General features: G+C 43.8%; 2 protein-coding genes across 3 annotated transcripts; one reads left to right on the top strand and one right to left on the bottom strand.

Annotated features, from left to right (window-relative positions):
- Nucleotides 1-70: 70 nt before the first annotated feature.
- Nucleotides 71-18150, bottom strand: LOC110534660 (dyslexia-associated protein KIAA0319-like). The gene is given in 19 exon segments (XM_090196155.1): nt 71-1633; nt 1724-1815; nt 8310-8397; nt 8507-8599; nt 8602-8622; nt 8854-8964; nt 8967-8983; nt 9053-9212; nt 9348-9486; nt 9619-9770; nt 10073-10221; nt 10333-10498; nt 10697-10902; nt 11298-11430; nt 13403-13486; nt 13616-13678; nt 13844-14015; nt 16187-16264; nt 17723-18150. Coding segments are annotated over 18 exon segments (2013 nt in total). The 5' UTR covers nt 16196-16264; nt 17723-18150; the 3' UTR covers nt 71-1475.
- A 953-nt stretch (nt 18151-19103) lies between these two features.
- Nucleotides 19104-22518, top strand: LOC110486614 (uncharacterized). Of its 2 annotated transcripts, none has more exons than XM_036945348.2 (6): nt 19104-19439; nt 19711-20625; nt 21028-21119; nt 21280-21398; nt 21567-21737; nt 21818-22518. In XM_036945348.2, exons 1-6 carry the CDS (start codon nt 19408-19410, stop codon nt 22121-22123), a joined length of 1635 nt encoding a protein of 544 aa, XP_036801243.2. In that variant the 5' UTR covers nt 19104-19407; the 3' UTR covers nt 22124-22518. The 2 variants fall into 2 exon arrangements, 1 of the variants encoding a protein (XP_036801243.2); XR_016490930.1 differs by having other exon boundaries at nt 19120-19439; nt 21284-21398.
- Nucleotides 22519-22903: the final 385 nt, after the last annotated feature.

Raw genomic sequence — 22903 nt, 5'->3', positions numbered from 1 at the left:
CAGGGTTGGTAGAAACTGCCTTACATCTTACTAATTTTGGACAGGAAAGAAAATGACACAGAATTCAGAACACTGTTCATTGATTTGATGCATTTAATTTTCTGTAAAGACATTGGTAGCTGTAATTAGTTAAGTAAACAGAGCAAATACCAAAAATTGGGTGGTGTAATGGGAAAAAGCCATGAATATAACATGGCTGTTAGCGTTTCTGTCCATATTGGGGAAATATCTCCCCAGTCCCTTACGGGAAGAAAAATATAAAGCAACCATTGGACATGCTTATGTTGCTTTAATGTCAAGTATTTGATCCATTCCATCAATGGCTACCTGTCCTGCATAGTAATGTTAATTATCAATTCCATCTGTCCTCTTCTTAATCCTTAAACTGTGTGTCCTAATTATTTAGCACTATACTCATGTAATCAGACATTCTCTGACAGTGAATGAGAGGGAGGAAAAATCCATCATTACACAAAGGAATAAATGATTGAAAGCATGTTACCCACCATGTTCAAGTTAGATAATAGATCGTGCCAAGGGAAGGAAGAATGGATGCATTACCAAGTACTTGGATATAATAGGCTCTCTGTTAGCCACAGGCTTATAGAGCATTTTGGCACCTTTATGGCTTGTCCCATGAAATGCCTGGTTCTGTTTCTTCGGGCCCATTTATGAGACCCATTATGCTTATAAAGAAGCTTTAAAATGAGATAGATACCAAAACTACAACTAGTTTGGAGGACAAGTGTGCTAACTCAAAACAGTAGTTCAAATACAATATAATGCTGTGATGTATTGTGTCAAAGTCCAAGACACTCAGAGATCACAGATAAATTGAGTTTGATTCTGATTAAATGATTCACGAGTAGCATCACAAGATGGACTTTGGGTACTAAACATAAGAATTTAGACTTTTCCATCTAGCCATTTTGACAAATCCAATTTGTCAAAACATTTACAGGAGAGGCGTCAGATGCTCACAACCAGGGTTGGGCTTGTCTCCATTTCCTACAAAATAATGACAGTAAAAAAACATTGGATAACAAGGCAAAGTTAAAGGTCAGTAGTAGTCGGTAGACTAGTATGCATAATGGATAGTTGTATGTACATTCACCAATCTGGTTATCTGTAGAAGTATGTGAGGCCACAGAACCTCCTCACAAAGAGCACCTTCATCCTTAGTGTCAAATTACAGTCTGTATGCATGTAAACTTAATGCCACTGTTATTTCCCAGAATCCAGGGATGCCCAACTCTACTATCCTACAGCCCTTGGATTTTCACATCTCCCTGGTGCTGAGTTGTCCAATGAATGTCATAGAAAGTACACATCTGGTCGAAACCAGTATTTGAATAGAAAACGAGACCAAAAACAAGCAGACACTATGGCACTCGAGCTGTGCACCCCGGCCATAATCCCAAGAGTGGGTTTCACTCATGTTGTACAATAACCACCCCAGTTCTGTGCGTTCCTGCTCATCCGTAGGTGTTCCCGTTGCGGGCAGCCTGAGCATTGGTCCGGTTTCTGCTCCGGACCGGTCGATCTCGACTGAAGACAGTGTCCTGGTCACTGTCCAGCTCTGACTCGGACATCATGAGGCTGGAGTTGTGCTCCGTGCTCCTGTGTTTGATGTCTGAGAAGGGGACAGACCAGGTAGATCATGGCAGGGTCACCAAAAACAGGAAATGTTTGAAATGTGTTGAATGAAATATAAGACACTTACTGTATTTGGGCCTCAGCTCCATTTTCTCCTGTTCGTCCATGTTGTCCAGTATAGTGTACTTGGTTTTCTTCCTGACCTTAGTGCGCCTTCTCCTAAACAAAACACATTTCTATTAAAGTTCCAATGCAGCCTTTAAAAGAAATATCAATATCAAATCATTTCCGGGTAACAAGTACCTGACTGTGATTGTTTTCAATTCAAATAGTCTAAAAGATACAAAAATAGTTTCTTAGCTAATAGCCATTTTTCAAGCAAGATTTTCTAACTGGGGAGGAGAAAACTGAAAACTCGCTGTTATTGGCAGAGAGGTTTGGAGCTCTCTTTCTTATTGGTCTATTAACTAATTTACCATCAGGTGATGTCACCAGGCAGGCCGAAACCCCATCCAACCAAAATGTGGTCTTTTCATACAGCTCTTACACTAAAATGGCATCATCATCATTTTCACAATTTCACAGTATTATTCCAACCTCAGTGTGTATATACTGTATATATACAGTACCAGTAAAAAGTTTGGACACGCCTACTCATTCCAGGATTTTTTTTTATTTTTTACTATTTTCTACATTGTAGAATAATAGTGAAGACATAAAAACTATGAAAAAACACATATGGAATCATGTAGTAACCAAAAAAGTGTTAAACAAATCAAAATATATTTTCAATTTGAGATTCTTCAAAGTAGCCACTCTTTGCCTTGATTACAGCTTTGCACACTCTCGGCATTCTCTCAACCAGCTTCACCTGGATTGCTTTTCCAACAGTCTTGAAGGAGTTCCCACATATGCTGAGCACTTGTTGGCTGCTTTTACTTCATTCTGCGGTCCAACTCATCCCAAACCATCTCAATTTGGTTGAGGTCAGGTGATTGTAGAGGCCAGGTCATCTGATGCAGCACTCCATCACTCTCCTTCTTGGTCAAATAGCCCTTACACAGCCCGGAGGTGTTTTGGGTCATTGTCCTGTTGAAAAACAAATGATAGTCCCACTAAGTGCAAACCAGATGGAATGGCGTATCGCTGCAGAATTCTGTGGTAGCCATGCTGGTTAAGTGTGCCTTGATTTAGAAATAAATCACAGACAGTGTCCCCAGCAAAGCACCCAAACACCATCACACCTCCTCTATTCTTCACGGTGGGAACCACACATGCGGAGATCATCCGTTCACCTACTCTGCGCCTCACAAAGACACAGCAGTTGGAACAAAAATCTCAATATTCAATATCAATATAAATCAAAATATATTTGAGATTCTTCAAAGTAGCCACCCTTTGCCTTGATGACAGCTTTGCACACTCTTGGCATTCTCTGAACCAGCTTCACCTGGAATGCATTTCAATTAACAGGTGTGCCTTGTTCAAAGTTAGTTTGTGGAATTTCTTTCCTTCTTAATGCGTTTGAGCCAATCAGTTGTGACAAGGTAGGGGTGGTATACAGAAGACAGCCATATTTGGTAAAAGACCACGTCCATATTATGGCAAGAACAGCTCAAATAAGCAAAGAGTTCATTATTACTTTAAGACATTAGGTCAATCTGGAAAATTTCAAGAACTTTTAAAGTTCCTTCAAATGCAGTCACAAAAACCATCAAGCGGTTTGATGAAACTAGCTCTCATGAGGAACACCACAGGAAAGGAAGACCCAGAGTTACCTCTGCTGCAGAGAATAAGTTCATTAGAGTTACCAGCCTCAGAAATTGCAGCCCAAATAAATGCTTCACAGAGTTCAAGTAACAGACACCTCTCAACATCAGCTGTTCAGAGGAGACTGCATGAATCGAACTGCTGCAAAGAAACCACTACTAAAGGACACCAATAAGAAAGAGAGACTTGCTTGGGCCAAGAAACATGGTATTAGACACACCTTGATTTTCCAAGATGGTGTAGCAGTCGGGTGTGTGTTTTGTCTTGTCCCTTGTAAATATTGTTTTATATATAATTTTCCTCGTTTTCTCTTGTATATACTTAGCATATATTTTAATCTCACTTTCAATCTACGGACTGAATATACTGTCCTGCAACCCGCCTCACCCAATGTGGTACGGATCTGCTATTTTTATACTTTAGAACCGGAACCCTCATCAGAAGTTAGCCATCTAACTAGCTACTAGCTAGTAGTCAGTTAGCCACTGCCACTGTTAGCCACTGCTTCACCGTTAACTCGGACAACAGCCAGCCTCAGCTCGCTCAATACCTGCCAGTCTGCACAGTGCGATATCAACCCAGAGCATATCAGACTGCTTTTTCTCCACCAGATCTCCGGATTCCTACCGCAAGCTCTGAACCTTTACACCGGATCATCGCAGCAAGCTAGCTGCAATCCGAGTGGCTACTCCTGGCTAACGTCTCTGTCCCAAAGCAAGCACCAGTTAGCCTTGAGCTAGCCTCGAGCTAGGCCCATCTCCCGGCTTGCCGAAGAGATCCACCAGCTAATTCTTGAGCTACAATACCTCCTATGCCAATTGGCCTGGACCCTTTACTGCTGACACGGAGATCCGCCAATCCATCACGACTGGTCTGCCGATGTAATTGTCCGAGGTGGTTTCAACGAGCTCTTCCATTGCGACATTGCCGAAGGCCCATCTGCTGTATGAATCGCCGTGTCTCCAGCTCGCCTAGAGTAATAGCGACTACTGAATCGTCTCCCTGACTCACCTATTGCTACGCATTGGGCCCTATGATCACTCGGCTACACATGCCTCTCCCTAATGTCAATATACTTTGTCTATTGCTGTTTTGGTTAGTGATTATTGTCTTATTTCACTGTAGAGCCCCCAGCCCTACCGAATATGCCTTAGATAGCCCTTTCGTCCCACCCCCCACACATGCAGTTATCTCACCTGGCTTAACTGGTGCAGAGACAAAACCTCTCTCATTGTCACTCAATGCCGAGGCTTACCTCCACTGTACTTACCTCCATCTGCTCCTTCCACTCTGTGTTCTGAATGCACTGGATGACCAGTTCTTATAGCCTTTAGCCGTACCTTTATCCTACCCCTCCTCTGTTCCTCTGGTGATGTAAAGGTTAACCCAGGTCCTGCAGCCCCAAGCACCACTCCCATTCCCCTGGTGCTCTCATTTGTTGACATCTGTAACCGTAAAAGCCTTGGTTTCAAGCATGTTAACATCAGAAGCCTCCTCCCTAAGTTTGTTTTATTCACTGCTTTAGCACACTCCGCCAACCCTGATGTCCTAGCCGTGTCTGAATCCTGGCTCAGGAAGGCCACCAAAAATCCTGACATTTCCATCCCCAACTACAACATTTTCCGACAAGATCAAACTGCCAAAGGGGGCGGAGTTGTAATCTACTGCAGAGATAGCCTGCAGAGCTCTGTCAAACTATCCAGGTCTGTGCCCAAACAATTCGAGCTTCTACTTTTAAAAATCCACCATTCCAGAAACAAGTCTCTCACCGTTGCCGCTTGTTATAGACTCCCCTCAGCCCCCAGCTGTGCTCTGGACACCATATGTGAATTGATTGCCCCCATCTATCTTCAGAGTTCGTACTGTTAGGTGACCTAAACTGGGATATGCTTAACACCCCGGCCATCCTACAATCTAAGCTATCTCAATCTCACGCAAATTATCAAGGAACCTACCAGGTACAACCCTAAATCCGTAACCATGGGCCCCCTCTTAGATATCATCCTGACCAACTTGCCCTCTAAATACAACTCTGCCATCTTCAATCAGGATCTCAGCGATCACTGCCTCATTGCCTGCGTCCGTAATGGGTCCATGGTCAAACGACCCCCCCCTCATCACTGTCAAACGCTCACTAAAACATTTCAGCGAGCAGGCCTTTCGAATCGGGTATCCTGGAAGGATATTGACCTCCTCCCGTCAGTAGAGGATGCCTGGTTGCTCTTTAAAAGTGCTTTCCTCACCATCTTAAATAAGCATGCCCCATTCAAAAAATCTAGAACTAAGAACAGATATAGCCCTTGGTTCACCCCAGACTTGACTGCCCTTGACCAGCAGAAAAGCAACCTGTGGCGTTCTGCATTAGCATCGAATAGCCCCTGCGATATGCAACTTTTCAGGGAAGTCAGGAACCAATATACACAGTCAGTTAGGAAAGCAAAGGCTAGCTTTTTCAAACAGAAATTTGCATCCTGTAGCACAAATTACAAAAAGTTTTGGGACACTGTAAAGTCCATGGAGAATAAGAGCACCTCCTCCCAGCTGCACACTGCACTGAGGCTAGGAAACACTGTCACCACTGATACATCTACGATAATTGATCATTTCAATAAGCATCTTTATACGTCTGGCCATGCTTTCCACCCGGCTACCCCTACCCCGGCCAACAGCTCTGCACCCCCTGCAGCAACTTGCCCGAGACTCCCCCCCCTAGCTGGGCTAGACAATCTGGACCCTCTCTGAAATGCTTTCGACTCTGTCAATCACCACATTCTTATCGGCAGACTCAATAGCCTTAGTTTCTCAAATGACTGCATCGCCTGGTTCACCAACTACTTCTCAGATAGAGTGCAGTGTGTCAAATAGGTGGGCCTGTTGTTCGGACCTCTGGCAGTCTCTATGGGGGTATCACAGGGTTCAATTCTCGGGCCGACTCTTTTCTCTGTATATATGAATGATGTCGCTCTTGCTGCTGGTGATTCTCTGTATACATCATTCTGTATACATCTCGCCCTTCTTTGGACACAAACCTCTAAATGAGCTTCAATGCCATACAACACTCCTGCCGTGGCCTCCAACTGCATTTAAATGCTAGTAAAACTAAATGCATGCTCTTCAACCGATTGCTGCCCGCACCCGCCCGCCCGACTGGAATCACTACTCAGGATGGTTTTGACTTAGAATATGTGGACAACTACACATATTAGGTGTCTGGTTAGACTGTAAACTCTCCTTCCGGACTTACATTAAGCATCTCCAATCCAAAATTAAATCTAGAATCGGCTTCCTATTTCGCAACAAAGCCTCCTTCACTCATGCTGCTCCCTCTCTAACTTTAAGCATCAGCTGTCAGAGCAGCTTACCGATCATTGTACCTGTACACACCCAATCTGTAAATAGCACACCCAACTACCTCATCCCCATATTGTTATTTATCTTCTTGCTATTTTGCACCCCAGTATCTCTACTTGCACATCATCATCTGCACATCTATCACTCCAGTGTTAATGCTAAATAATGCTAAGTAATGCTAATGCTAAGTAATTATTTTGCCTCTATGGCCTATTTATTGCCTTACCTCCCTAATCTTCTACATTTGCACACACTGTACATAGATTGTTCTATTGTGTTAAAGATTGTACGTTTGTTTGTGTAACTCTGTGTTGTTTTTGTCGCACTGCTTTGCTTTATCTTGTCCAGGTCGCAGTTGTTAATGAGAACTTGTGCTCAACTGGCCTACCTGGTTAAATAAAGGTTAAACAAATAAAAAAATGTAAAAAACAAGCAATGGACATTAGATCGGTGGAAATCTGTCCTTGTGTCTGATGAGTCCAAATTTGAGATTTTTGGTTCCAACTGCTGTGTCTTTGTGAGGCGCAGAGCAGGTGAACGGATGATCTCCCCATGTGTGGTTCCAACCGTGAAGCATGGAAGAGGAGGTGTGATGGTGTGGGGGTGCTTTGCTGGGGACACCGTCTGTGATTTATTTCTAATTCAAGGCACACCTAACCAGCATGGCTACCACAGCATTCTGCAGCGATACTCCATTCCATCTGGTTTGCACTTAGTGGGACTTTCATTTGTGTAAGGGCAATTTGACCAAGAAGGAGAGTGATGGAGTGCTGTATTAGATGACCTGGCCTCCACAATCACCCGACCTCAACCAAATTGAGATGGTTTGGGATGAGTTGGACCGCAGAATGAAGTAAAAGCAGTCAACAAGTGCTCAGCATATGTGGGAACTCCTTCAAGACTGTTGGAAAAGCAATCCAGGTGAAGCTGGTTGAGAGAATGCCGAGAGTGTGCAAAGCTGTAGTCAAGACAAAGAATGGCTACTTTGAAGAATCTCAAATTGAAAATATATTTTGATTTGTTTAACACTTTTTTTGGTTACTACATGATTCCATATGTGTTTTTTCATAGTTTTTATGTCTTCACTATTATTCTACAATGTAGGAAATAGTAAAAAATAAAGAAAACCCTTGAATGAGTAGTTGTGTCCAAACTTGTATATATATATATATATATATATATATATATATATATATATATATATATATATATATATATATATATATATATATATATATATATATATATAGACACACACACACACACACACACACACACACACACACACACACACACACACACACACACACACACACACACACACACACACACACACACACACACACACACACACACACACACGTCCAGGTGACTATCGCGATGAAGACAATGACCATGAAGAAGGACAGGATGAAGTAGAGAACCCACCACTCTGCCAAACAGAATAGAGAAAGGACTGGCACTGTGAATATATATATATATATAAAACACAGTAAATGACATGTTTTACTGCACTGGGCCTTTAACAAACAGTTAATCATAAAATCTATATCGGACATTGCTGTGTGTCTGAGCAAGAAAGGAAAGGTCACCTTTTGCAGCAGTAGACACACGTCCAGGTGACTGTCACGATGAAGACAATGACCATGAAGGACAGGATGAAGTAGAGAACCTGCCACTCTGCCAAACAGAATAGAGAAAGGACTGGCACTGTGAATGTAGTATCTCACAGCAGACGGGGCAAACAAGTATTTCGTCCTCTCAGGACCGATGAATGAACATAGCTCACCACAGTTGCTCTCTCCATCGCCAAAGAACCGGCGAATGAGGTTCTCTGTCCAAAAGGGGTCACAGACACACTCCTTGGTGATTGGGTCACACGTCCCGAGCAGCGGAGCAAGCACACTGTGTGGGGTGTGGGATGAACACCAATACACAAACCGTATCAGCATACACCATGGCAGAGGACAAAGACAGACAGCTTTCTTAGTCACCAAGTGATGAGATCTAGTCGAATTTAATCTCTCATGTAATATAATCAGATATAGTCTATAATGTTGTTATAACATTGTAACAGGCTTTGATATAATATGGTATGATAAGGTAAGATGTGGAGTTCTGTGTTGTGGTACTCACTGACTGTATCCACTCGAAGGACTCTGAAGAGCAGGTATTCAGTCTTCTCCCTCAGCAGCTGACTTCGCAGCAGAATGGCCAGTTTAGGACCAGGGACTGGCCCCTCAGGACTGAGAACCTCAGCACTGTGCTACACACACACACACACTGTGAAAAAAAACATGGGTGCTTTGTATGCATTTTCTGCATTGGGCAATACCTGATATCTGAGTGTCCCCATAGGCCCCTTAGGTGGATGCCATTGTCCAGGACGTGGAGCAGTGCGGCCAACTGTCTGAGCACGGTGTCCTTCTGTGACACACTCACCTGGGCCAGCGCTACCAACATCTCCACCTCCACCTCCTCACGACCACCAGGGTCTGTGGACACACACTGTCTGAGAACATTCCCACTCTGACAGAACACACATATGCTGTACGTGCTGTTCAGCTCTTCCTCCTAATGCTCGTCATGGTCCGTGGGGAAACACAGTCTGAGAACACACACACATCTACCTGGCCGCACTTCCATGGTGGCTGTGGCGGTGCTGCTGCGTCCCTGGGTGTCTGTGACACGCAGCTGGAATAGATAGGTCCCCTCCACCAAGTTGGCCAGGTACAGGGAGGCCTGCTGCTCTGAACCATACAGCACGTCCTGGGGAAACGGCAGGACAGAGTAGTTCCTACCTTAAAGTAATTCCTACTTCCTATCAGTTTAGCTAACAGCATATTACAAGTTCAAACTATATTTACCGTATACCTAAGTATCAAGACTCCTCTCACTCACCCCAGCAGCAGGGCTCTGACTGTCCCGGACCCAGAGGAAGTGCACCGTGGCTGGGTCACCATCCGTCATTGAGCCTCTGAGCACCAGGGAGTTGTTGGGCAGGGTGAGGGTGTGGCTGCCGCTGGCATGTGCTACAGGTGGAAGGCTTCTAGCTGAGGGAGGATGGACAACAGGCTGTAGATGAATACCATCATGTTCAACCAGCCTGGGTGATGATGTCTCATCTTGTTTTGAACAGTTTTGCTGTGTTTGAAGCATTGTGTGTTTTCTTAGCAGGTTGACGTTTATTGTCATGAATTATTGTTAGGGTTAGGCATTAGGGTTAGCAGTGTGGTTAAGGTTAGGTTTAAAATCACATTTTAGTACTTTGTGTCTGTGCCAGCTAGGGACCACTCTGCAGAGCTGCCTCCAGTACATGAGTCATCCCAATAAATGCCAACCTGTGTTTTCTTACCCTCTTGAACCCTGACTGTGAGCAAGGCACTGTCTTTCAGCCCTTCCTGGTCACTCACAGTCAGACTAAATGTATAGCGGCCCGCTCTGAGGCTCGTTACTATAGCTATGGGCTTGTCCACACCCTGTGTCCTTGACCCTGGAGGACCTCTACAAAACAACACAGAAAATGACATTGTAAGAAGGCTCTTCAGCTTGTTCTTCATATCTTTATAGACTTTTATGGACTCAACCTTTGACCTATATGAACAGTGTTGGTACCTGATGGTGTCCCAGTGGTAGCTGGTGACGGCGTGGTCATCAGTGCTGCTGCTTCCGTCCAAGGTGACGCTGGTCACTGGGAGGGTCAGCTGCCTGTTAGGACCCACTATAGCCACAGGGGCTCTGTTTGACACCTTGACCTCAGCTATGGGGGTGCTTTTGTTCTCTATGGGACAGAGCAAAACAGGTAATTTGTTGAAACATGTCCTATTCATGTTTTGATACCCTTGGCTTTACCTTGGGTTTACTACTAGGTGGACTAAGGTAAAGGAATGCCTGAAGTTAGCTGCCTGAGGACAATCCAATGCTGTAGAACATATCTGATACTCTGTTATAATCTTAATACTGTCCTTATGTCATTTACCTGTCTTCTGAGTGACAGAGGCTCTGGCAGAGGGGGTAGCTGCAGTAGGGTCATCCTGCCTGTGGGCCAGGGTAGCAGCAAGACCGGGGCTGGAGGTGAGAGTGACATGGCTGGGGTAGGGCATTTGGTCATTCTCCACTGACTGAATGACTTTCACTGTAGCCATGGTGGAGTCTGACAACCCGTCAGAATCTGTAATGGTCAACCTGGAAAAAAATCCAGATGAATCCAGCTACTCTTGTAGCTTGTATTGTGGTGGTGGGGAAACATTGATGGTAATGGCTTACACAGTATCTATGTCACGTTTCCATGAGGCTTCATTTAAAAAGAATGTCAGCTAAGGTTTTTTATAGGGAAGATATAACTATCTAAAGGCAGAAAACCTTTGGTCCTGTATTATTGTTAGTTAAACACCAACTATGATTAATAGAGACCGTGCACTGTAACTATCAGTGCAGTCTGACCTTTGTTCCATGGTAGAGCAGCATACCCAAACTATTTTATTTATTTATTTATTTCACTATTTGAATTTCAGGCTTGAATTGACTGGGATGAAATTGATTTGGACCCTAAGTTTAGGCCACAGAGGTCCTATCCATACCTGAACGTGTACTCCCCAGGGGCAAGGTTGGATAGGTTGAGAATCTGTGTGTCCGAGAAAGCTCCAAGCTCTATGGATGGATCTCCAACCTGCTCCCAGTGATGGCTGATGATCACTCCATCACCAGTACTCTCTGTGAGGGACCATCAAACACAAGAAAGTCATAATATAGGCCAAATCTATTCTGTAAACGGACGCACATGATATCTCATTAGGTGGGTGCTTGATAGAATTCACAGTCAAATAATTGGATAGGACCTGCGGACTCAAATTAATCAACAGATTTAAATACGGGCTAACGTTATTTAAATACAGCAGTAAGACAATGTTTCGACCCAAAACAGATCTTCATCCTCGATTGAAACATTGTTTTTGTTTCACATCAATAAATGTTGGAGCATTTGAGCGTGCATGCCCTAATTGCTCTTAGTCCAGTATTTTGATATTAGACTAAAACCTTGATCTGTAATGTTCCTTCATCTGTCTGATACTACTGCTCTGGTGACAAGAGGAAGACTGCCCTCTACTGATTCATCAACACCATGTCCAGCAGCATCTCAACATCCACAGGGGAACATTTCTCCTTTCCATTTCTCATTTTTGGGGGACTGTCATGATGATACATATTAAGATAATACATGAACCCAACAGCTAAAACAAATTATTTATTGAGGTTGTTACAAACTTGGAAAAGAAAGAACACACTGATGCAAAAACCATTTCTCGATTGAATGAATATGGTCTTACATTTACATTTTAGTAATTTAGCAGATACTCTTATCCAGAGCGAAATACAGGAACAACTAGGGTTAAGTGCCTTGCGCAAGGGCACATCGACAGATTTTTCACCTAGTCGGCTCTGGGATTTTTTTCAGTATTTGACATTGTTTATTTTAAAGTGCTACTCAAAGATTATGTTAAAGTAGGCTGGCTTGGCCTGAAAGCAATTCTGTTAAAACATGTTCTAATGTTCATTAGGTATAACCCATAAGTCCTCACAGTCTTTCTATGTCAAGCATACAGTATGTATTGTAGCTATAAGAAATAGTTTACATTCAGCTTGTAAACTGAAATCAGCATTTTCCCCACATTTCATATATCTAAGTCAGAGGAGAATCACTGGGTCCTACATGTCAAATCGCTGGTCTCCAAGGGGAAAAGCCTGGTCACAGCTCCCTCTCTTGGCTCAAAGGGAAAAGCCGCTCACAGTGCTACTGGTGACCTGCACCACCCGTTAATGCCCCAAAAGGCTAAAGTCCTATATTAGTCCATCCTGCTTGTTGACCCCATCAACCCCAATGAAATCAGGATGATCCTGAGGAAGGTTGGTTGTCTAGGCTCATCTCAGATGGCTGTGTCATGTCCTAAGCTATCCCAGCGGGCCTCACAGTGTCCAGTCCTGTCCCAGAGTGCTGTGCAGCATGTGGAAGGCAGTGCCTGTCAGGTGCCTGGCCACATTTCCTTCCCACTGACAGAGAAGCAGCGGAACAACATAACAAAGAAAGAAATGAAAAGATTGGAAGAAAAAAAATACATAAATAAAAAGAAAGGACCTGGAAAAGAAATGGAGCAAGCTGCAGAGGCCTAAAGTGATCCTCAAGCTGAGACGAGGTGAAACCCGCCCTCGGCAGCAGCAGACTGAAGTCAACAGCCAGCCAGATGGAAGGGGGCTCTGCAAGTACGTCAGATAAGGTGTCTATCGACAAAGTACAGAAGAGAGCAGCCAGCCAGATGGAACGAGGAGAACTCCAAATCCAAACACTTCTTCAATATCCCTCCCAGCCAGAAGAAGTCTAGAGTCATTAATATTTACTCATATGCATTTGCACCCAGCCACATAGCCAATCACCATACACACACAAGCACTAACAACATTTGCTTTTAAGTTTAGGTTTGCAGCATCTATTAGTTTGAAAATACACTTTTACATTAACCACACACAGTGTGTAGTATTTGTATTCATATCAGTCTGTTTTATGGTACATCAGAGCTGTGACTGATCATTCATCTGATATATATTTATCTTTAGTAGGCCTACTCGAAAAGTAAAGAGTAACATTATGGTAAGGGTAGTCACCATCCAAAGCCAACTATTTCATACATACGGCTGCCGTTGATGATGGTTGAAAGTGACACGACCTGGGTTACTGGGAGGGTGACGGCTTTGGGGGTCTGGTTCCTTCTCGCCGCTGTAAGGTAAGAAATATTCCATCCATTAGGACTGTCAGCCATGTGTGACTGCTGTGTGCCCTTTCTAATTAATCCAGGAAATAAACTTCAGCTCATGCTTTTAAAAACCATTGTGTTTGTGACTGTACCGGTTTGGGGCTCTGGGCCGACGGGGGCTACCAGTTCCACTGTGTCCCTGGGCAATGTTTGCTCTACAGGATTGTCAGATTATACAGAGACAAGCGATTGAGAATAAAACAAGAAAATATGAGATAGAAACAGGTTATGTAACAGGGGGAACAAAGAATATGAAAGACTACCTACAATCACCAATTAAGGTTCAAAAAAATCCAATGAACAGAAACATATTGCAGTACCTGTCTGTGTGGATGTGGTCAGGGGTACAGTACTGGACAGATGAGATGGGGCTTTAGTAGGATGGGAAGTCCTTATTTGGCTCGGTTGGGAGGAGTGAACACTGTCATTCTGTGGTTTGGGCGTGAATGTTGGCCCTGAGCTGGCCAAGGATGTGTTCTGTAGTTCACTATCCTACAAAGAAAACAACAGCAAATACATTACTGTTTGTATTAGTAAAACAATACTTGTTAATAAAGAATCTGTATTGCAAATTCCCAAATTAACCCTCTCTCCAAATCACCCTCCAAATCCCCCTCCCGGGAATGGCTGACAAGCCTACATTAGTAAGAGAATCTATGTGGATTACAGTATGTCCTATTCTCAAAGGATATGTGAAGGTCAGGCGCACTGAGTGAATGTGACTACAGAGCAATTGAGTCAGCAAAATGTCACTGTAATAACACACACACACACATATATGCAGACTGTCAGCTGGGTGACCGTTTATCATACCTCAGGGAAGTAACCCTATTTAAAATGTCCCAGATGTTTTACAGGAGATATTTCCAACTATCTGCCTTAATTTAGACAGACTGCTTTTTCATGGCCAGTTTGTCCACTAATTGTGAGCTAAATCTAATCACTGTATTGGATCTATGTAACCCAGTATCATTTCCACGGTGTCCTGGCAAACATGTGGTCCTCATACGGCCTGAAACCCTTTCCATGCCATAATTTCTTGTTGCGTTATGATTCCTGCCCATTGTTTCATCTGAAACGTGTTTTCTTGTGCCAGACGTGGGGTCACTGGGGGGTGCCCCCTGGTTGATAGTCGCCCCAGTGGAAGGACTGGGCAGGCTGCTTTCAGCCCCTTCTGTTGCAAATCCCAGCCCCACTAGCCTGCCTTCACTTTCCGATAGGTTGAAACCATCCCTCCCTTCCAATGCTGCAGGCCAATCTAGAAGATCCCCACCATTATCCTCAGGGCCAAGTTCACTCTCAGGGTATTCCAAACCCATCCCACCTGGGTCATCAAAATCCATCTGGGGCCCATCTAACAGGGCTAGGTCATTCAGTGCCTCCACGTCCCCAGAGTGGCGGGGCCTCCAGCGACTGGGGTAGGGCTCCCCCCTGACCAGAGACTGGAGCAGCAGAGTCTGGGGGGATCCTCTCTGCACGAAGGCCATATAGGAATCAGCTCCAGGTCTCTGTATGGGCTGACAGTTCTCCCTCTGCTGGCAGCTGAGGATGTAGCAGCGACGCTCAAACAGCCAGGCCAGGTTACAACCAGGCAGATCACAACACGCCCCGGCACACTGCGCCAAAGATGACACGTCCGGCACCCGCAAGATATTGCTGCTCCTCAGGGCCGGGGAGACCACAGCCTCTGAGTAGGTCGCATCCTGCCAGCACTGTGACGCCTCTGCAGCTATGGTACCGAGCACAGAGATATATGGTCAAACAGCTTTTGCTTATACTTTGCTTACATTTAGGTAGTAAAAGTCAGCAATACAATCAGCTTGTTTCACAGTGGGAAGAGTCGCCTTCCAACATGCTCCACTAAGGCATAAACCAGATGGAACCATTAAACGGAGGAAAACTAGCATTAATTATTCAGTGATCACTTCACTGATACTGTGAGCCTAGGTATACTCACATCTTAGCTCTCAACAATATCATCTGATAACTGAGGGAAAAGGAAACAGCTGCTTTCTTTGTGTCACTGAACACAACACAGTGGCGAGTGTACGATAATGAACAAATGGACTCAATAACAGCAAACGTAATTCTGCTTCTTCTGCTGATCTCATAAGGGGATATTGAGTGCACAAGCAGATCCTGGTAAACATCACCCAAATATACTGCCACTCTTAGAATGAATCAATAAGCTTTTTGGAGGTTCTTAAAGGGCACATTTGGGTTCATTATCCTGTTACTAATTGTTCATTTTAACCCGGGAAAAGCATCTCTCAGTGAAACCATTGTCTTTTTAACACCATGGGTGTCACACCCTGATCTGTTTCACCTGTCTTTGTGATTGTCTCCACCCCCCTCCGTGTGTCGCCCATCTTCCTCATTATCCCCTGTGTATTTATACCTGTGTTCTCTGTTCATCTGGTTTATCAAGTCAACCAGTGGTTTGCCTCAGCGCCTGCTTTTCCCAGTCTCTTTTTCTCACCCTCCTGGCTTTGACCCTTGCCTGCCTGATCACTCTGCCTGACCCTGAGCCTGCCTGCCGTCCAAACATGACTGTTGTTTGTTAACTTTATGAATCCTACAATACAACATAGAACACACCGCAAAAATATTAATTTAACATTAGGTACAGTCACAAGAATGTCATTTTAAAGATGGCCCCTAACCTTCCACATAGTGCAGGATGAAACAGAGAAGCAGGTGAGCTCCTGTCTGCATGATGCACCGGACAGACTGATCTAAACCTGGAACACAGAAGAAATCAGAAACATTACACATTGTCCCAGATAATAATAATACTAATAATCACATCACCTACTGTATCTACCAATGACAACTTTGATACTAACAAAAGCAACATGGATTCTCCTACCCACAGAGAATGACCGTCGGTATCCTCCTGCCTCCTGTTGAGTGGATGGTGTGTGACTCAGTGTAATGCCACATGCCACCTTGACAAGGATGACACAGCACCGCTCTCTGCCCATACTTCCCATGGTGGACTCTACTGGTGGTCACCTGTTACTGCTGTCACCCTGCTGTGCGCTTACTGTTATCAATTATCATATTTATGTTGTTTCAGCTCATTGTTAAGGGTAGTGGTTAGGATAAAGTGTCATTCTAATATAAGGTTAAAGATCAAGGGTCACTGTATTTGAACTCAGGACAAAGCACTGCATTTGAACTCAGGATTGAACCCATTATCTGGGCTTTTGTATACCATGCTGAGAAAGTCACTGAATATACTGACACCATAGAAGGCTCTAAATAACTAATTAATCAATCAATTACTTAATCATGAGTAACCCTAACATATTGGTAATCAGTGGTCGCACTAAAACACTACATCCAATAAAGTCAACAAGCTGATTTCCTTTACTTTCTCCCAATCCCCTATATTATAAAACGCTGTTTCACCACCAAGGACAGCGACTACCCACGGCGAGAGAGGTAGTGGAGAAAAAGGGTTTTATGAGGCCTTTGATATTGACGCAACCAACTTTTTTTTCTAGACTGTGGTCTGCTACATTATTATAGAAGCTAACGTCATTAGCCTACTAACCTCACGGTTGTTGAGGGGATAACATGGTTCGAATGTGTAGCCTAATACAACAGGATATTGTTAGTGTTCAAAAACTGGAGAGTTGAGACCAAATCACGGACGTTGGACAGAGTGGATTTCAGTTGTAACAAAAGACAGTTTTAATGAGTCAGAGATATCTTGTCCCGCAGTTTTACGTGCACGGACCTAGTTCACATAACTCGGCAAGGAGCCAGGTGAAAAAAGAGGCCTATACAATGGTTACATACATTTTTATACATAGAATAAAGTAGGTGGAGTCTTGTCGTTTCGGTCTTCTTGACTGGTCGGAGGGTTGGAGGCGGGCCTTGCTCTAGCCAGAGCGGGCCCCATTGGTGCACAGCAAAAGTTCTTTGCTCTTGGGACCGGCCAGTTAGAGGGAGATGAGATGTGTGTTTATATAAGGAAGAGGGGGTCAGTCTTATGGCTGGGTGTATGTGTTCTTACGACGGAATGTCTTTGTTTATATGAGCTATGTGTATGAATATTTATATAACAATATCGAATTGAAATAGACACTACCGAGCAAGCCAGAGCAGTTCAACTATTCAAAGCAGCCCTCTGGCACTGTTACTGCTCATACAGCACTTGCGAAAGATGTAGCTACACGTGAGACACTCACCAAGGATGAAGGGTGCAACAATGTATCCAAATAGCGTTAGAAGTGAACGTCGTTGTTCCAGTCGAAAATACAAATTAGGGGGTGTAATTTCCCGGCGCTCAGACACTGTGCAGTCGAAATACGCTTAGCTCGGCTCGGGTGCCACTGTCTTGTTCACGCCAGCTACTGTACCATCCTTCTCCGCTGTTCCCCTGCTGCTGTTACCAGTACACATCCTTTGTAGCTCTTTTGGGCGCATCCGGCTGGGTGGTGGTGTGTCTCGAGAGGCAATTTTATCTGCAGCTGAGCAAAATTAGTGCGCACTGATATTCGGGGAAAGGATGCTCATGTCATGATGCTCACCATCACTGCCTGGCCTCGGTGGCTTGCCTTCCATGCAAGGGGATGGGGACGAGATATCTTCAATATACAGTACCAGTCAAAAGATTGGACACACCTACTCATTCAAGGGTTTTTCTTAATTTTTTCTATTTTCAACATTGTAGAATAATAGTGAAGACTTCAAAACTATGAAATAACACATGGAATTATGTAGTAACCAAAAAAGTGTTAAACAAATCAAAATATATATATTACAGTTGAGATTCTTCAAAGTAGCCCCCCTATGCTTTAATGACATCTTTGTACACTCTCTGCATTCTCTCAACCAGCTTCACGAGGAATGCTTTTCCAACAGTCTTGAAGGAGTTCCCACATATGCTGAGCACTTGTTGGCTGCTTTTCTTTCACTCTGCGGTCCAACTCATCCCAAACCATCTCAATTGGGTTGAGGTCGGGTGATTGTCGATGCCAGGTCATCTGATGCAGCACTCCATCACACTCCTTGTTCAAATAGCCCTTACACAGCCTGGAGGTGTGTTTTGGGTCATTGTCCTGTTGACAAACAAATGATAGTCCCACTAAGCGCAAACCAGATGGGATGGCGTATGGCCGCAGAATGCTGTGGTAGCCATGCTAATAATTTGTTTAACTCTTTTTTGGTTACCACATGATTCCATATGTGTTATTTCATAGTTTTGATGTCTTCACTATTGTTCTACAATGTATGAAATAGTCAAAATAAACAAAACCCCTGGAATTAATAGGTGTGTTCAAACTTTTGACTCGTACTGTATACTGAATAATTTCATGTTGAACGATAATTAACCTTATGGGTATAGGCATATTATACAGATACGCCATTATCAACATTATACCTATTATTATTATTATTATTATATAATTTGATACTTGTTTTAATCCATATATTTATTCGATGTTCAAACAGGACTATCAACAGAGTTGGTACAGAAATTACATAAAGTACATGCAAAACAACAACAAACAATTCTAACACCTATTATTATTATTATTATTATTATTGTGCGGCCCTTGTCTGGACACTTTCAGTTTCACCCAGTGACTGCATGGTTTCTCCCGAAAAGGGGCGTATTTACGGAGAATCGAAACCAACATTTTCCAGTCTGAACTTCTACTGCAATCCATGGTCTGTCATGAAAATAGTTATATTTATTTTATAGTCTGAATTTGAAAATCTGCATTACTATATAGCATGTAGTGTTAAGTAAGCAGCCTAACTTACATGTCACCTTATTTGGAAAGGACCTGTAGGCCTACTCTGTCAGTTGGGAGTAAGTGGAGCTGAATGCAGTTTTGGTTGTGTAAAAGTGAAAACGTGAACAGAGATGGGGGACAAGAAACAAGACTCAGTGGAAAGGTAAGTGACAAGCCAGATATGTTTACGATAGGTTATAGGCTCTGTCGGGGGCACGGTGTGACAACACCTGGTATGTGGTGGGTTTGATTCCTGCACGAGCCACATACAGCACTGAATCATGTTAGCGATCACTTTGGATTAAAGAAAGCATCTACTAAATCAGAGGCCATATTATTATAGGTGTCTGGCATTTTGTAAAGTCAGTCTATTTTCCCATTCATAATTGATTAATACCTCTCTTGTGATCCTCTTATGATACCTACATAAACAGGCCAGCAGATGGCAATAAGAACCAGACGAGTGACTCCCTCCAACAGGTTACAGCCCCTGGAAATTCCAAGGGGAGAAAGAAGAGAGGAAAGAAAAAGAGGAGTGCCAAGAAGATGGAGGACAAGGAGGGAGAGATGGACAAATTTGCCCCATTGCAGTCTGTCCTGGTTCAATCACAATCAGAGGAATCTAGCCCAGCCCAATCCCCATCAGTGCAAGCTGACCCACCCTTAGGGCAATCTAATCGAGAGAAACCTACACCAGAGCAACCTATCCCGGAGCAACCCAAACCAGAGACACCCAAACCAGCACAACGTAACCCTGCCCAACCACTTACAGGGCATCAAAACCCAGCCACGCTCCCTTCAGCGCTACCCAATCAAGCCCAACCAGAGCAACCCAATCCAGTGCACCCTAACCTATCCCAACCACCTTTAGACCATCTCTCCCTAACCCAGTCAAAGGACCAGCCAACTGAAGCCCAACCACATCCAGATCAGGGTCCTCCAACCTGGTTATCCACAGATCAGTCATCTCCACAACAGTCTTCGCCAGATCCGTCATCTCCACACCAGTCATCACCAGATCAGTCATCTCCAAACCAGTCATCACCAGATCAGTCATCTCCACAACAGTCATCACCAGATAATCCAGATCTGTCATCTCCACACCAGTCATCACCAGATCCGTCATTTCCAAACCAGTCATCACCAGATCAGTCATCTCCACAACTGTCATCTCCACAACAGTTATTACCTAAACATCCAGATCAGTCATCACAGTCATCTCCAGACGAGGACAAACCTAAGAAAAAGGGAGATCCAAACAAACTTTCCCTTCTGACCTGGAACATAGATGGCCTGGACCTGAACGATATCAAGGAACGTCTCTCAAGGCTACTGGACTACCTGATCAAGTGAGTCATATCAACACACAACACATTTCATCATATAGTTTTTAGGATGGGAAGTTTGTGTGTCATTCCCGTAACCCCCCCCCCCCCCCCCCCCCACTGCGTGTAGAGAACTGTGACCAATAGGAGGGAGACAGTCGTCGCAGTTAATGAGATGAAGTCTGTCCTGGGTTCATCTTCGTCACAATTTTCTTATTCACTTTTGTCACAGAGTAAATTCTTTTTACCCTCCCTTTTAAAACTGCACATATGAAACTTTATTTTCCATCAAAAACAATGTTCTTTTTTTTCATTAACTGCCTGGTCAAGTCACAGAACAGAATGATATGTTTACGAGTCATTAAACAACATCTTAAGCAGTGAAATAGCATTGTGTTGATTTCTCATGTTCTTTCTCCCTTCAAGGTACCACCCCGACATTGTGCTACTGCAAGAGGTTATTTCACCAATTTACCAGGTTTTACAGCAGGTTCTGAAGCCGTATCATGTGTTGCCGGGTAAGCAATAACATTATAAAAATTAAATTTCTTTAATAATATTTTTTTAAATAATCAATCTCTCAGTATGACATCAATGCTATTGTGGATTATATGACTGTAATTATGTACTGTGTTTATGGTTATCCTTCCTATGTTATGTTGATATGGTTCATCCCAGGTAGTGACAGAAGCTATTTCACTGCCATACTGCTGAGGAAGTCCAGAGTTCAACTTCTGGAGAGTAGCATAGTGAATTACCCTACCACAGAGATGAGGAGAAATCTGCTTATGGCCCATGTAAGAACACTCTCTGTACCTTGCGTTATCTTTTCCTGTCATCTCTCATTCCATCAAATTTCATTAAGTACTAGAAAATGTGCACAGATATTCAAGTTACACGTGCAGATCTCAAGTTACGATTCTGCCCTTACTCAGTGTCTCTCTGCTCTCTCTGTCGTGGACCAGGTTTCTTTCCTTGGCCATCCGTTGTGTGTGATGACGTCCCACTTGGAGAGCATGAAGCCCCGATCCCTGGAACGCCAGAACCAGCTGAGGACGGTGTGGAAGACAATGAGGGAGCAGCCCCAGGACCACAGCGTCATCTTTGGGGGAGACACCAACCTCAGGGACTGGGAGGTGAGACAGAGAGAGGGAGCGATGTGTTTGACATGTACATCATGTGTGTATGTCTGCAACGTGTCTGTGTGTGTTTCCAGGTGAAGAACCAGGGCGGTCTACCCGAGAACATCTGTGACGTATGGGAGTCCCTGGGCCAGCCGGAAGACTGCCGGTACACCTGGGACTGTGTCACCAATGACAACAAGGACCTCCCTTTCCCCGCACGCCTGCGCTTTGACCGCATCTTCCTGAGGCAGGCCGGCGAGGGGTCAAAGGTCAGCCCAGATGGCATCACCCTGGTGGGCCTGGAGAGGTTGAATGACTGTCAACGCTTTACCAGTGACCACTGGGGTCTCCTCTGCACCTTCGTCATAAAACCACTCAGTCAAGCAACACCTGAATGATACAAAGGGAACAGTTAGCTGTCCATGTCATGTCAACCTGGAACAGCATATAAGTCTTTGCCCATCTTCTTTATGTACATTGGGAGATTTTGAGATTTTGACCTAGGAAAGAACAGGATTATGGGCACAGCAATAGTGATTAATGACTTCAATTTCTATGTTTGGCAACTGCTGCTGTTCCAAGGCACACTTTTAATTTATCCAGCCATATATTTGTCTGTGCCAACAGGTTATGTACCCTATTCAAGGGCACATTCATACTGTCTTTGGACTTGGAAGCAGAAACTATATTGGCTATCCTCCAGGTTACAGTATCTGATTATTTTCTATCACTGTTTTAAACATCACAGCATCAAGCCAATTTCACAATAAACTCATTTTGTTCCAGACAATAATTATTTGTATTTGTAATTATTACACTTTGATATGACTTTATATGTCATTTTAATTTGTAAGGCTGTATTGTTTTAGAGAACAGTTTATTAACTTACTGTAACAGATCTCTACCATTTTGCACTCACAAAGTGAACGTGTTGTGTATTAAAAGCCTTATCCAACCATTCAGTAAAAATAGCACAGAAGAACCCCATACCAAACATTTTCCTACTCCAAATGAATGAAGTTAGTTCTGATTTCTCTCCACTAGAGGTAGCTCTGGCCATATCCCAAATCCACTCACTGCGCCAGACACTGAGTGACCTCCAAAAATAAACTCCTTTATCGCATTAGGGATAAAGCCAGCCCTATGAATAACACCTGTCTAGCCCTGATATCACCACC

This window comes from Oncorhynchus mykiss, chromosome 2 (genome assembly GCF_057628025.1).
Source record: "Oncorhynchus mykiss isolate SJ-2025 chromosome 2, ASM5762802v1, whole genome shotgun sequence".
NCBI lineage: Eukaryota > Metazoa > Chordata > Actinopteri > Salmoniformes > Salmonidae > Oncorhynchus > Oncorhynchus mykiss.
The sequence above is the reverse complement of the archived record's forward strand: the minus strand, read 5'-3'. Positions and strand labels throughout refer to the sequence as shown.

Excerpts from the sequence above, each read along its gene's own strand:
- LOC110486614 (XM_036945348.2), top strand. The coding sequence starts at position 19,408 with ATGGGGGACAAGAAACAAGACTCAGTGGAAAG. Across the intron at positions 21,120-21,279 it reads GCCGTATCATGTGTTGCCGG|GTAGTGACAGAAGCTATTTC; the intron begins GTAAGCAATAAC and ends GGTTCATCCCAG. Across the intron at positions 21,738-21,817 it reads CCAACCTCAGGGACTGGGAG|GTGAAGAACCAGGGCGGTCT; the intron begins GTGAGACAGAGA and ends GTGTGTTTCCAG.